The sequence below is a fragment of the Rhineura floridana genome, chromosome 1, assembly GCF_030035675.1.
Source record: "Rhineura floridana isolate rRhiFlo1 chromosome 1, rRhiFlo1.hap2, whole genome shotgun sequence".
Lineage (NCBI taxonomy): Eukaryota > Metazoa > Chordata > Lepidosauria > Squamata > Rhineuridae > Rhineura > Rhineura floridana.
Window position 1 is genome coordinate 34,294,580 of NC_084480.1, and position 13,631 is coordinate 34,308,210.

The 13,631-nt window shown below is 42.2% G+C and overlaps 1 protein-coding gene across 3 annotated transcripts in view; it reads left to right on the top strand.

Annotated features, from left to right (window-relative positions):
• The window catches only part of ITGA2 (integrin subunit alpha 2), a 121,652-nt gene that overhangs the window by 62,511 nt on the left and 45,510 nt on the right, over positions 1-13,631 (top strand). For all 3 annotated transcript variants that reach the window (XM_061617731.1, XM_061617742.1, XM_061617723.1), the window contains exons 10-15: positions 85-161; positions 2,144-2,282; positions 7,482-7,627; positions 7,861-8,004; positions 10,373-10,576; positions 11,690-11,826. In XM_061617731.1, the coding sequence (XP_061473715.1) occupies positions 85-161; positions 2,144-2,282; positions 7,482-7,627; positions 7,861-8,004; positions 10,373-10,576; positions 11,690-11,826 (847 nt within the window). The remainder of the gene's footprint in view (positions 1-84; positions 162-2,143; positions 2,283-7,481; positions 7,628-7,860; positions 8,005-10,372; positions 10,577-11,689; positions 11,827-13,631) is intronic.

Below are 13,631 nucleotides of genomic sequence, written 5' to 3' on the forward strand. Positions count from 1 at the left end.
ATCACTATGGCTCACTTCGAAGAAACTTGTTTGTAACTGGGGTGATAGACATGTGAATCAATATAATTCCCCCCCCCTCTCCAGGTACTGGTGATCAAGGTGATTTATTCCAGATGGAAATGTCACAAGTGGGCTTCAGTGCTGCTTATTCACAACAAAAGGTAATGAATATCTTGTAAATCAACACTATGTTTAGCTATATTACTAATTATGCTATAATAAAACAACACTATTAAATAATTGTTTTATAACTGTAAATGTTGTATACACATGGTTACACTTTTGACTTGAAGAAGAAACATTTAAAAGAGCACAGAATCACAATACAGTAGAAATATACAACTAGAAACTATATCGAAGACCACCTAGACCAGCGGTAGAGAATGGTTTCCCCATCTCTGACCTAGACCATATTTAAGCTCTGTGGAAAGTCCAGGAGGTCCATGCTTAGAAAGGTCCACCCTCAAGGTCACATCACAGCTCAGCCCCACCCCCAGCATTCACGCACTTAAGTATGGACATCTGAGAAGGGGAAGCCTCTGTGTGAGGGCTTCCATAGGAGCTGGAATGCTGATCATGTAAGATTCCAGTTCTCATAGAGGGCTGTGTGCACAGGCTTCCTGTTCTCAGACATCCACACCCATTATGTGGACATCTGGGGTAGGGCTGAGGAACCATGTGATCTTAGGACAGGACCAGCAGCACAGTCCCACTCTTGCTTTCTTTGCATGCCCCCCCTTAATGAGATTGATGGGGCTGACATTTCTACAACACCTAAACCATCACTGTGCGAGCCTCTTCCTTGGCTTCTTCCTATTCTTCTGTGTAAATGACATGGGTTTCCCCACACACACACACTTGCGTTTTACTCTGTGGGAGTCAAGCAACATGTATGGGAAAGGGCCATGTAATTCACCCTTCCCATGCGTCTTCTGTCTAGATCAGGGATAGCCGATGTGGTGCCCTCTGGATCATCTTAGACTACAACTTCCAACAGCCAGTAGTCAGGGGTGACGGGACTTGTAATCCAACAACACCTGAATGGCTGCCTCTGAACTACATATTACCAGATTTGCATGTGATGAAGCCACTAGGGTGGGGCAGTAGCTCAGTGGTGGAGCACTTACCTGTTCTTACCTAAACTTCATCATAAGGTCTCAGGGCAGAGTACAACAATATAATACACAGTTATAAAAAGAAATAAAACCATTACAATTTTAAAAATGAGTACAATCATTCCAAATGGAATAAAAGGTAAAGGTGTCCCCGCACTTGTAGTGTGAGTCGTTTCCGACTCTTAGGGTGACGTCTTGCGACGTTTACTAGGCAGACCATATATATGGGGTGGGATTGCCAGTTCCGTCCCCGGCCTTTCTTTACCCCCCTGCATATGCCGCATACTCATTTTACCGACCATGGATGGATGGAAGGCTGAGTGGACCTTGACCCCTTTTACCGGAGATTCGACTTCCTCCTTCCGTTGGAATCGAACTCCGGCCGTGAGCAGAGCTTTTGGCTGCGTTACCACCGCTTACCACTCCACGGAGAGCTGTTCCAAATGGAATAGAACAGTATAAATTCAGCAAAAGACGTGGGTCCCACAGGACAAAATACTTTAGCTGTCAGAGGCCTGAGTGTTAACTTCAGGATGCAGTGCAAGCAGTACAGTGAAGATGTTAGATGCACCTCTACAGGGAGGGAGTTCCACGATTTAGGGGCTCTGCATACAGAAGGTCTCAGGTCTAATCCTGGCATCTCCCATTACAAGACTGTCAGGTGCAGTACGGGGAAAGGCTTTTCTTCAAAGCTACTGCCAGTTGGAATAAACAGTGCTGAACTAGATAGACCTGTGAACTGACTCAGTATAAATAGAGGTGACTTGTGACAGGTGGTGGTAGCAGTAGCATTCTCCTGGCAGTGGCCCTGCACTCATCAGGACAGGGATAGGGTGGGACATGGTGGCAAGGTCAGGGGGCCTCCAGGGCAGTAGCTAACCCAGAACTCATATCACTGCCTTGCCCTGCCTGTCCCGTCCCAACAAACACACCACCTCCGGGAGAGTGCTACTGCTGCCATGCCACCCCTTCCAAGCCAGCTGATTATATTTGAATTTCAGTTTGCCTTTATTTTGCTTTCTCTTAAGGAAGTTCTGATGTTGGGTGCTGTTGGAGCCTATGAATGGACTGGAACGGTGATCCAGGAGACATCAAAACAAGCTACTATATTTCCCAATAAAGTATTTGAAAAAGTTTTGCAAGAGAGAAATCAGAACTCCTATTTAGGTGAGGATGTGGTTAAAAGGGCAGAGTGAAATATATATCAAATGCACCTGGACACGATAGCATATTCCTGGTTAGAACTGTTGAAAGGCAAGTGATAGGGATGAAAGGGTCTGTCAAATTCAGGTCTCTCCGTTTCTCATTTTGCCAGTCTTGAATTCAGTTCTCCACGTTTCTGCAGCAATTTGCAATTTTTTAATTAAAAAAAATCCCCATGAAAATTCTTTAGAATTTTAGTGCAATTTTCTCCTATTAAACCCATTTTGTATGCAGTTTTGACTGTTGTTGTTGTTATGTGCCTCCAAGTGGACTACGACTTATGGCAACCCTATGAATCAGCGACCTTCAAGAGCATCTTTCATGAAACACCCTGTTCAGATCTTGTAAGTTCAGGTCTGTGGCTTCCTTTATGGAATCAATGCATCTCTTGTTTGGCCTTCCTCTTTTTCTACTCCCTTCTGTTTTTCCCAGCATTATTCTCTTTTCTAGTGAATCATGTCTTCTCATGATGCGTCCAAAGTATGATAACCTCAGTTTCATCATTTTAGCTTCTAGTGATAGTTCTGGTTTAATTTGTTCAAACACCCAATTATTTGTCTTTTTCACAGTCCATGGTATGCGCAAAGCTCTCCTCCAACACCACATTTCAAATGAGTTGATTTTTCTCTTATCCACTTTTTTCACTGTCCAACTTTCACATCCATACATGGAGATCGGAAATACCATGGTCTGAATGATCCTGACTTTAGTGTTCAGTGATACATCTTTGCATTTGAGGAGCTTTTCTAGTTCTCTCACAGCTGCCCTCCCCAGTTTTGACTAACGTACACATTTTGCAAGCAATTTCTCCTATATAATACACTGTTGTATGATATTTTCATTAATATATTCATTTTTATGCACACTTTCCCTTAATATATTATGGTTATGGGCAGAATCGGTCGATGGATAACCTTTATCGGGAAGACAGGGGGAGTGCGACTTAATTTCTCAGTGGCCTTCTAAGCTGTCTTGGTGAGATGGGTATCGGAGGCACTGTTTTACAGTGGTTTTCAGTGGTTCTGATTCTACCTCCAGGGTCATTTTCAGATAATAGCCATGTCTTTTGGCCCCTGGCAGTTGTTCTGTGGGGTGCCACAGGGTACCATCTTGTCCTCAATGCTGCTTAACATGTATATAGAGCCCTTGGGGGTGATCATCAGGAGATCTGGGGCAAGGTGTCAGCCATATGCTGATGATACCCAGCTCTGTTTCTCTGTAACATCTGAATTGGGAGAGGCCATGCTAGCCCTGGACCGGTGCCTGGACTTGATGGTGGGCTGGATGAGGAACAATACAGTCTGAATCCTAGTAAGATGGAGGCACTGTGAGTTGGTGATTCCCGACATTGGATAATTGGTCAGTTGCCTGCTTTGGGTGGGATGGCATTCCCTCTGAAAGGGCAGGTGCATAGTCTGGGGGTGCTTCTGGATCCATCTTTGTCCCTAGAGGCCCAGATGACCTCAGTGGCTCGGAGTGCATTTTGCCAGCTTCAGCTAGTAAGACAGCTGTGGCTGTTACTAGACCAGGATATCTTGATCCCTGTTGTCCATGCACCGGTAACCTCCAGGCTGGATTACTGTAATGCACTGTATGTGGGGCTGCCCTTGAGGTTGGTCTGGAAGCTGCAGCTGGTGCAAAATATGGTGGCATGACATTATTACTAATGTGAGTATTAATAACATGTCACCCCACTGCTGAAAGAATTGGACTGGCTGTCCGTTAGCTACTGAGCCAAGTTCAAGGTTCTGGTTTTGGTGTACAAAGCCTATGCAACTTGGGACCAGGATACCTGAAAGATTATTTTTAAATTGTGTTTTAAATTGTTTTTAAAAGATGTGTTTTAAATTTGTATATTTGTTTTTTATTGTTTTTAGTTACTGTAAACTGCCCAGAGAGCTTCGACTATGGGGCGGTATACAGTAGGGCCCCGCTTACCGGCGTTCCATTTTCTGGCATTCCGCTGATGCGGCGGCTTTCAGTGAGGGGAAATTCCCCATTTTAAGGCTGTTTTTGCGCTTTTGTGACATTTTTGCGTCATTTTCATGCAATGTGCCCCATTATTTTCAGTGGGTTTTGCTTTACGGCGATTTCCGCTTTACGGCGGCAGTCTGGAACGGAATCTGCCGTATAAGGGGGGCCCACCTGTATATAAATACAATAAATACACAAATAATCTTATCCCTCATATACCCAGTTGATCACTGTGCTCTGCAGGTGAGGGCCTCCTCCAGATACCATCTTACCAGGAAGTGTGTTCTGCACAGCATAGGAAGTGAACCTTTAGCGTTGTGGCTCCCAGCCTCTGGAATTCCCTCCCCTTAAATATTAGGCAGGCACATCTCTGTTATATTTTCAGTGCCTACTGAAGACCTTCCTCTTTCAACAAGCCTTTTAAGAAAAGACCATATCTCAGTCTGTGTCTGTGTTAGAATTGCTTTATTTAAAGACGTTTTGTTTTAATATATTTTAAAATCTGTTTTTAAGATGTTTTAGAATGTTCTTAGTGTTTTTTTTGCCCCCCTGGGCTCCTTCTGGGAGGAAGGGCAGAGTAGAAATTTAATAAATAAATAAATAATACATGCATTTTTGTAAACATTGGTTGGAGAAGTGCTTTGCAAAGTTCGGATAAGTGCAAATTTTGAAGGATGGCTGTTTTGGTTCTCATATTGTTTTGGAAAGTGTGAATTTGATAGATTCAGCTGTAAATGTGAACTGAACTAATTTCTCTCCCATCCCTAATTAGTGAGTAGATTTAATTAATTATTTTTCATTCCATAACACCTTATATGAGAGATTTGTATCTGAGAGCTGTTTCCTGACAATGAAATGCTAGAAGTTTCAAGCAGTAGTTTTTAGTTGAACAGACATTTGTATTTTAACTGCTGAACTGATTAACAAAATACAGTTGTCTAAAAATCAGGAAAGGTGTTAGGAAGTTGTTTGACCCCCTACATGTTTTGAAGGGGAAAGCCCTTAGACACATGGGAGTCCTTCATAACATGGGGCTGCTTTTGAAGACAGTTCAGAAACTGCAGCTGGTGCAGAATTCAGCAGCCAGATTGCGCAACAGGCAAGTTGCTCTGAGCCCGTTAACACCAATTCTGACACAACTGTACTGGCTACAAATCAGTTTTCAGGCTCAGTTCAAAGTGCTGGTTTTGACCAATAAAGCCTTCTATGGCTCAGGACCCCAATACCTCAAGGACTGCCTCTCCCCATATGAACCAACCCTGCATTCGGCATCTGAGGCCCTTCTTTGTGTGCCTCCTCCGAGTGAGGTACGGAGGGTGGCAACACAAGAAGGGCCTTCTCAGTGGTCGCTCCCCATTTATGTAGTGCTCTCCCCAGGGACACATGCCTGGCACCATCATTATCTGTCTTTAGGCTCCAGGCAAAAACATTTATTTTCTCCCAGGCATTTGGCTCTTAATTTTGAAGGGTTGGGGGTTGATGTTCTAGCCTCCTTTAGGGGGTGGGCTAGTCCACTGCCTTTTATATTTATGTACTATGCTTTTAAACTTTTTATTTGTTTTAGTTTTTATATTGGCTTTAATCTTTTTATTGATTATAAGTTGCTTGGGGTTCACTTTTGTGAAGAAAAGCAACTAATACATTTAATAAATAAATAAATCATATAGTTTTCAAGTACAAAATGTGTCTCATAAGGCGGCCCATAGACAGATGTGTGTTCAGAAAGATATTGGCAAGTGACAGAGAATTTGTTCTTTTGCATAATCTGTTTCATGTTTAATCATTCTAATGGGGAAAATATTGTATGCTTCAAGGCTATTTTCTTGAGATGTTACCAAGCCCTCTACATATCCATGGGATTCCTAAGACTGCAGCAATCCTAAAATCAATACTCTGGACAAGAAATAATTGATATTTAGAATCCTGCATTTAGAAGTAACTAAGGCAAAATACATAAAATGGTTACGGTGGCAGCTTCCAAAGTGTTCTTTCCAATGGATTGCTTTGCACTAATGGAAAGCACTTCTGTTCACAAAAAGTGAGGCACCCAATTTCTGCCAATCCTTCCTACTTCCTTCAGGCCTCCATGCCAAATCCCACACTGTTCCAGAAGTTCCCCAACATCCAGGAGTAGCTTTTCAGCGGGCATAAGGGGCTACAGGAGGTAGGACATATTGTCAAAATTGGATGTCTCACCCTGCCTGAGCAGAAGTGATTTCTTCTAACACAAATATGCCATAAGCCACAACCATAAGCATTTACAATCCCTAAGACCTGGAATGCGGGAAAGAAAAAGATCCATCAAATTATGGTGCCGTCAGTTGTGCATGCATCAAACTAGGAAGAAATGGCCCATTCGGAACAAGAGTATAGAGGGGTCCTAGAGTCAATCATGTCTCACCAAAGGGTAATGGAGTCATCACATACATATTAATAGTGCCACCACGCCTGTCTGTTTTGGCATTGGCCTGCCTGAATATGGTTATGTGTGTCCAGATTACAGAGAAAATGAAGCTGTGTATGTAGGGATGAACATCGTTTCCCTCCCCCCTTTGTCTCATCTGTTTCAGAGCCTGGCATATACTATGAATGGTCCGAGGTTATCCCTTGTTCTGAGATGCATGTAGCAGAGCAGTTAGACCACCCAGCTGTGCTCCCTAAGAGGTTTTCTCAACAAAAGTGGCAACAAATCAGAACCTCCTTTTTATATCTGTACTAGAAGTCAGAAGCACCTTGATATATAGCAACTAAGTAGAACCTATGTTTAACTTTTAGTATTTTATTTATGACTAGGCACTTGTTTTGCTCATCACCCTGCCTACCCTCACAAATCCCCCTCACCACCTACTCCTCCCTTTACTCTCCCTTTACACTTCCCTGCCTGCCTCCATCTCTGTCTCCCTCTTCCGCTGGTCCAGCAACTCTCAGGTCTATCATTACATTGTAGTTCACAGCATCACCTGTCAGAAGCCAAACAGATTGCTACGTGGTGACATCCTTAGGCAAATATATTTTTATGATATTCATATACCACTTAATTACTGAAGTTTCTAAGCAGTTTACATAAAAATAATAAAAAATACAGTAGTTAAAATTGATAATAAAAACAGAAATTTCTGTGTTCAGTTGCCTTTTTGGGCAATTGTACAATTGTTACTCTATAATGATGATGATAATTTTGCTCTTCAGGGTATTCTGTTGCTGTTCTCTCAGCTGAAAACACCATCTATTTTGTTGCTGGTGCTCCACGATCCAACTACACTGGCAGAGTAGTGGTTTATGAGATTGATGACCATGGCAACATATCTATTGTTTATTCTCAAAGAGGAGAGCAGGCAAGTGCAGCATTTGGTGTTACGTTTTCTCAGTTGGATGATGATGATAGTAGAAGTAATAATAAATTTATATAAACATCATAGACATCTGCTACAATGGGTAGTCCTTAAAAATATATTTATATGCATTACAAAGGTGATATATTTTGCATGTTTAAAGCTCTGTATCTTGTCTGCACAAACCTGACAACATTGTATGGCTGTAATCTGATAAAAATGTTCCATCATTTCAGATTGGTTCCTACTTTGGCAGTGTAGTTTGTTCAGTGGACATTAATGGAGATTCAGTAACAGATGTGCTCTTGGTTGGTGCACCAATGTTCATGAATGAGTTAAAAAAAGAAGAAGGAAGAGTCTATATGTTTTCTGTCAGAAACGTAAGTAAAATATATCTGGGTGCTGAGACAATAGCTCAAGCTCTGGCATTTTCTTAAATACTTGGTCTATGTATGATCCATAAATGCTACACAAAAGTCATTTTTGAAAGCCAAGAGTCAAACAATGGTTGATATCCAAGGTTAGTCATATTCAGAATAGACCCATTGAAATAATGGACTTAAGTAACTTCCCTTGTGTGTGTAATTGCATAAATTAGGGACAACCGCAACCATTTTATATTGGATGCCCAAGAGGAAGTTGCAGTAGTTGCATTATGTAGTATTAAAAACAAAATTGCACATCAGCCATCTTGCCGCCAGCTGCATACATGGATACATTTTAAAAAATATTTATATATTTATTAAATTTATATCCTGCCTTTTCTTCCAGAAGGGGCCCAGGGCAGCAAACAAAAACACTAAAAGCACTTTAAAGCTTCTTAAAAACAAAAGACTTTAAACATATTAAAACAAAACATCTTTAAAAACATTAAAACAAAACGTCTTAAAAACATCTTTAAAAAACAACTTTAAAAACATCTTAAAAAGCAATTCAAGCACAGATGCAGACTGGGATAAAGCCTCTACTTAAAAGGCGTGTTGAAAGAGGAAGGTCTTCAATAGGTGCCAAAAAGTTAATAGAGATGGTTCTTGTCTAATATTTAAGGGGAGGGAATGCCAATATGTTGGTGCCACAATGCTAAAGGTCTGCTTCCTATGTTACGCAGAGTAGAGCTCCTAATAAGATAGTATCTGCAGGAGGCCCTCGGATGCAGAGGGCAGTGATTGACTGGGTATATAATGGGTAAGTTGATCTTTCAGGTATCCTCGTCCCAAACTGTGTAGGACTTTGACAACCAAAACTGGAATCTTTAACTTGGCATAGAAGCTAATGGGCAGCCAGTGCAATTATTTCAGCAATGGAGTAACCTGTTGACAATACCCTGTCCCAGTGTGCAGTCACGCCGCTGCATTTTGCACCAGCTGCAACTTCCGGACCAACCTCAAGGGCAGCCCCAGTGCATTACAGTAATCCAGCCTGGAGGTTACCAGTGCATGGACAACAGTGGTCAGGCTAGCTCGGTCTAGAAATGGTCGCAGCTGTCTTACCAGCCAAAGCTGGTAAAAGGCACTTCGAGCCACTGAGGTCACCTGGGCCTCTAGCAACAAAGATGGATCTAGAGCACCCCCAGACTATGGACCTGCTCTTTCAGAGGGAGTATGACCCCATCCAAAGCAGGCAACTGACCAATTATCCGAACTCAGGAACCACCAACCCTAGTGCCTCCATCTTGCTAGGATTCAGACTCAGTATATTGTTCCTCATCCAGCCCACCATCAAGTCCAGGCAGCAGTCCAGGGCTTGCATGCCCTCTCCCAATTCAGATGTTACAGAGAAATAGAGCTGGGTGTCGTCAGCGTACTGCGAACACCTCACCCCACATCTCCTGATAACTGTTCTCAAGGGCTTCATATACATTTTAAACAGCATTGGGGACAAGATGGTACCCTGTGGCACCCCACAGCACAACTGCCAGGCGCCAAAAGACATCACCCAATGCTGTTCTCTGAAAACAACCCTGGAGATAGGATAGGAACCACTGTAAAACAGTGCCACCAATATCCATCTCACCAAGTCGGCTCAGAAGGATATCCTGATCAGTGGTATCAAAAGCTGCCAAGAGATCAAGTAAGAAGTAACAGGGTCGCACTTCCCCTTCCATCTCCCCACAAAGATAATCCATCAGGGCAACCCAGGCCGATTCAGTCCCATTTCCAGGCCTGAACCCAGATTGGAATGGGTGAAGATATTTATATCTAAAACCCTACTGATTGGCAACTTGTTGGGCAACGGGGAATGGGGAGATGAAATCCACCCCTGCTTCCCCTCCCAAATTTTTCAAGGGTTTGGCACATATTGTTCAGTTTTTGGAATAAACAGAAATGCACAAGAACCATCTGTATACATGGTTCCTCATTCCACTGAGGAAGACTTTCATTTATATAGTACTTTTAGCTGGATCAATGTGCCTCATGGGATAACTATACTATTTCATGCAGACAGCAGTAATTACTGATAATATAGGATGTATAGGGAAGTTATTTATTTTAGCAATAATTCCTGAGATGCTTAATGGAAAGTTTTTACTATTTTTCTGTGTTTTTAGCACTTCCTTTATGGTTGGCACAACAAAAGACAAGGGAATAAGTATTTCCACATCTGATTATTCTGTTTTATAAGAACTAGGAAATTCCATTCTTATTTCAAAGAATTACCTTCAGATTCAAGGATTTTTGTCTGGTGTGTTTCAGAAAACTCTAATGTAAGTGTCTCTTCTCCCCCCCCCCCTCTGGTCTTTTCTGAAAGGGCATTTTGGGCAAACAAGAACTTCTAGAAGGTCCTCAAGGGTTTGAAAATGCTCGGTATGGATCTGCTATCACTGCTGTCTCAGATATTGATTTAGATGGTTTTAATGATGTGATAGTCGGAGCACCATTAGAAAACCAGAATGCTGGTGCTATCTACATTTACAATGGTAAACAAAGAACAATACACACTAAATATTCCCAGGTAAGTAACTTTTATACAGAATACTGTTGATCAGGGACTTGTTAACTCATTCTCTGCTTTGAACCATTTAGATCACAGATGGGGAACCTGTGGCTCTTCACAGTTTGTTAGATTACTTGCTCTCCTTGATTGGCTGTGCTGGCTGGGACTGATGGCATCTAGAGTCTAAGAATATCTGGCCACAGATTCTCCATTCCTGATTTAGAGCTCCTAACCTGTTTATTTGTTATCTCTTTTTATTGGAAAATCCATATATTTCCTATGGATCCTTTTCCATTTGTGTGACTCTGATAAAATGATTAATAATGTTCAGCATGAATCCTAGTTCCTATTCCCATATGAACCTCCCAGTAGTTTCAGATCAACTAAGGACACCCAGGCATTAGGACTTCAGATGTAGCAGTGGCTCTGGTGCTCCAATCATCACCAGCTTCTCATTAGGATTACTTGTTAGGATTAGTTATGAAGTTCAGTGTGTGGCTTGGCCCAGTCTCTATCTGTTAGCCTAATCTACTTTGCAGAACGGTTGTGAAGACAAAATGAGGGAGAACTAACTACACTGTAGAGGAAAGGTGGGATATAAATCCAATAATAACAATAGCAATATAGAAAGTTAATCTATAAGAATTGACTATACATGTATTGATTATTTACTTTTAATTATTACTGTTAAGGTCTTGTGGCACTCTAAAGGCTAACATATTTATTGTGGCATAGACCCTACTTTGTCAGATGCATGTGCTTTTTAAAGTACAGTAGGGCCCCACTTTACGGCTCTTCGCTTTACAGCGATTCGCTAATACAGCAGTCTCAATTAGATGCAATTAGACTAAAGCCCCACTCATACAGCGCTTGTTCCGCTTTTACGGCGGTTTTTGGGCATTGCGTGCCATTCTATTCAATGAGTTCTGCTTTACAGCCGTTTTCACTTTAAAGCGGGGGTCTGGAACATAACCCGCCATATGAGTGGGGCCCTACTGTAACTGAAAATAATGAAAATCAATTATCATTGCTAATATGAAACATTTGAGCAGGGGAGAATTCTCAAAGTAATATATAGACTAATATTTGTGACTGAAAACATCAACATGCTACTAACATTTCTCTTTCGAGAAAATTTTTGGATCGGACCCTGCATTTGGACAGCAGCTTCAGTATTTTGGAAGATCAATAGATGGCCGTAGTGATTTAAATGAAGATGGTATTACTGATGTATCTGTGGGCTCTGATGGAAATGTGATTCAACTCTGGTGAGTAGTGGGTTTGTGTCTGTCTGTCAATCAATCAATCAATCAATCAAGAAAAAGCCCATTCTCCCACAACTCTTCATGTCTCTAGCTTATTCTGAATGAGATGCTGGATAAGTAAAAGAAACTTAAGCTGTAATAAGAGCACAAGAATAGCCTGCTGGATCAGGCCAATGGCCCTTCTTGTTCAACATCTTGTTCTCACAGTGGCCAGCCAGATGCCTATGGGAAATCTGCAAGCAGGACCTGAGCACAACACTCTCCCCTCCTGTGGTTTCCAGCAACTGGTATTCAAAAGCATGCTGCTTCCAATTATGGAGGCAGAGCATAGCAGAGCATTATGGCTACTAGCCATGGATAGCCTTATCCCCCATGAATTTGTCTAATCGTGTTTTAAAGCCATCCAGGTTGGTGGCCATCACTGCCTCCCATGGGAGCAAATTCCATAGTTTAAATAGGTGCTGTGTGAAGAAGTACTTTCTTTTCTCTGTCCTGAATCTTCCAACATTCAGCTTCATTGGATGCCCATGAGTGTTACACGAGAGGGAGAAAAACTCTCCACTTTCTCATAGAAAGGGGCCTATATGGCCATTGAGTCCAACCCCCTTCTCAATGCAGGAATCCAAATTAAAGCTACTGGACAGGTGGCTGTCCACCTGCCTCTTGAATGCCTCCAGTGTTGGAGAGCTGTTGCCGTACCGCTGTAACCGTTAGGAAGTTTTTCCTGATGTTCAGTCGAAATCTGGCTTCCTGCAACTTGAGCCCATTATTCTGTGTCCTGCACTCTGGGACAATTGAGAAGAGATCCTGACCCTCCTCTGTGTGACAACCTTTCATGCACTTGAAGAGTGCTATCATATCTCCCCTCAGTCTTCTCTTCTTCAGGCTAAAATGCCCCGTTCTTTCAGTCTCTTCTCATAGGGCTTTGTTTCCAGTCCCCTGATCATCCTTATTGCCCTCCTCTGAACTCGTTCCAGTTTATCTGCATCCTTCTTGAAGTGCGGTGTCCAGGACTGGACACAGTACTCAAGATGAGGCCTAACCAGTGCCGAATAGAGGGGAACCAATACTGTACACAATTTGGAAACTATACTTCTGTTAATGCAGCCTAAAATAGCATTTGCCTTTTTTGCAGCCACATCACACTGTTGGCTCCTGTTCAGCTTGTGATCAGCAACAGTCCCAAGATCCTTCTTGCATGTAGTATTGCTGAGCCAAGTGTCCCCCATCTTATAACTGTTATTTGGTTTCTTTTTCCTAGGTGTAGAACTTTGCACTTATCCCTGTTAAATTTTATTCTGTTGTTTTCAGTCCAGCCTATCAAGATCCCTTTGAATTTTGTTTCTGTCTTCCAAGGTATTAGCTGTCCCTCCCAATTTTGGTTCATCTACAAATTTGATAACCATTCCCTGTACCTCCTCATCCAAGTCATTAATAAGAATGTGGGCCCAGTGAAGAACACTGGGTCCAGGACCGAGCCCTGGAGTACCCTGTTTGTTACTTCCCCCCAGTTTGAGAAGGAACCATTGATAAGCACTCTTTGAGTACAATTCTGTGTGGATCCACCTCACTTGGCATTCTCCATGCTATGCATAATTTTATACACTTCTCTCATGTCATCTCTGACTTGCCTTTTCTCTATACTAAATAGCCCCAAATGTTGCAACTTTTCCTCACAGGGGAGTTGCTCCATCCCCTTGATCATTCTGGTTGCCCTTCCTGAATCCTTTCCGACACTACAATATCCCTTTTGAGGTGAGGTGACCAGAACTGTATGCAGTATTTTAAATGCAGCCACGCCATATATT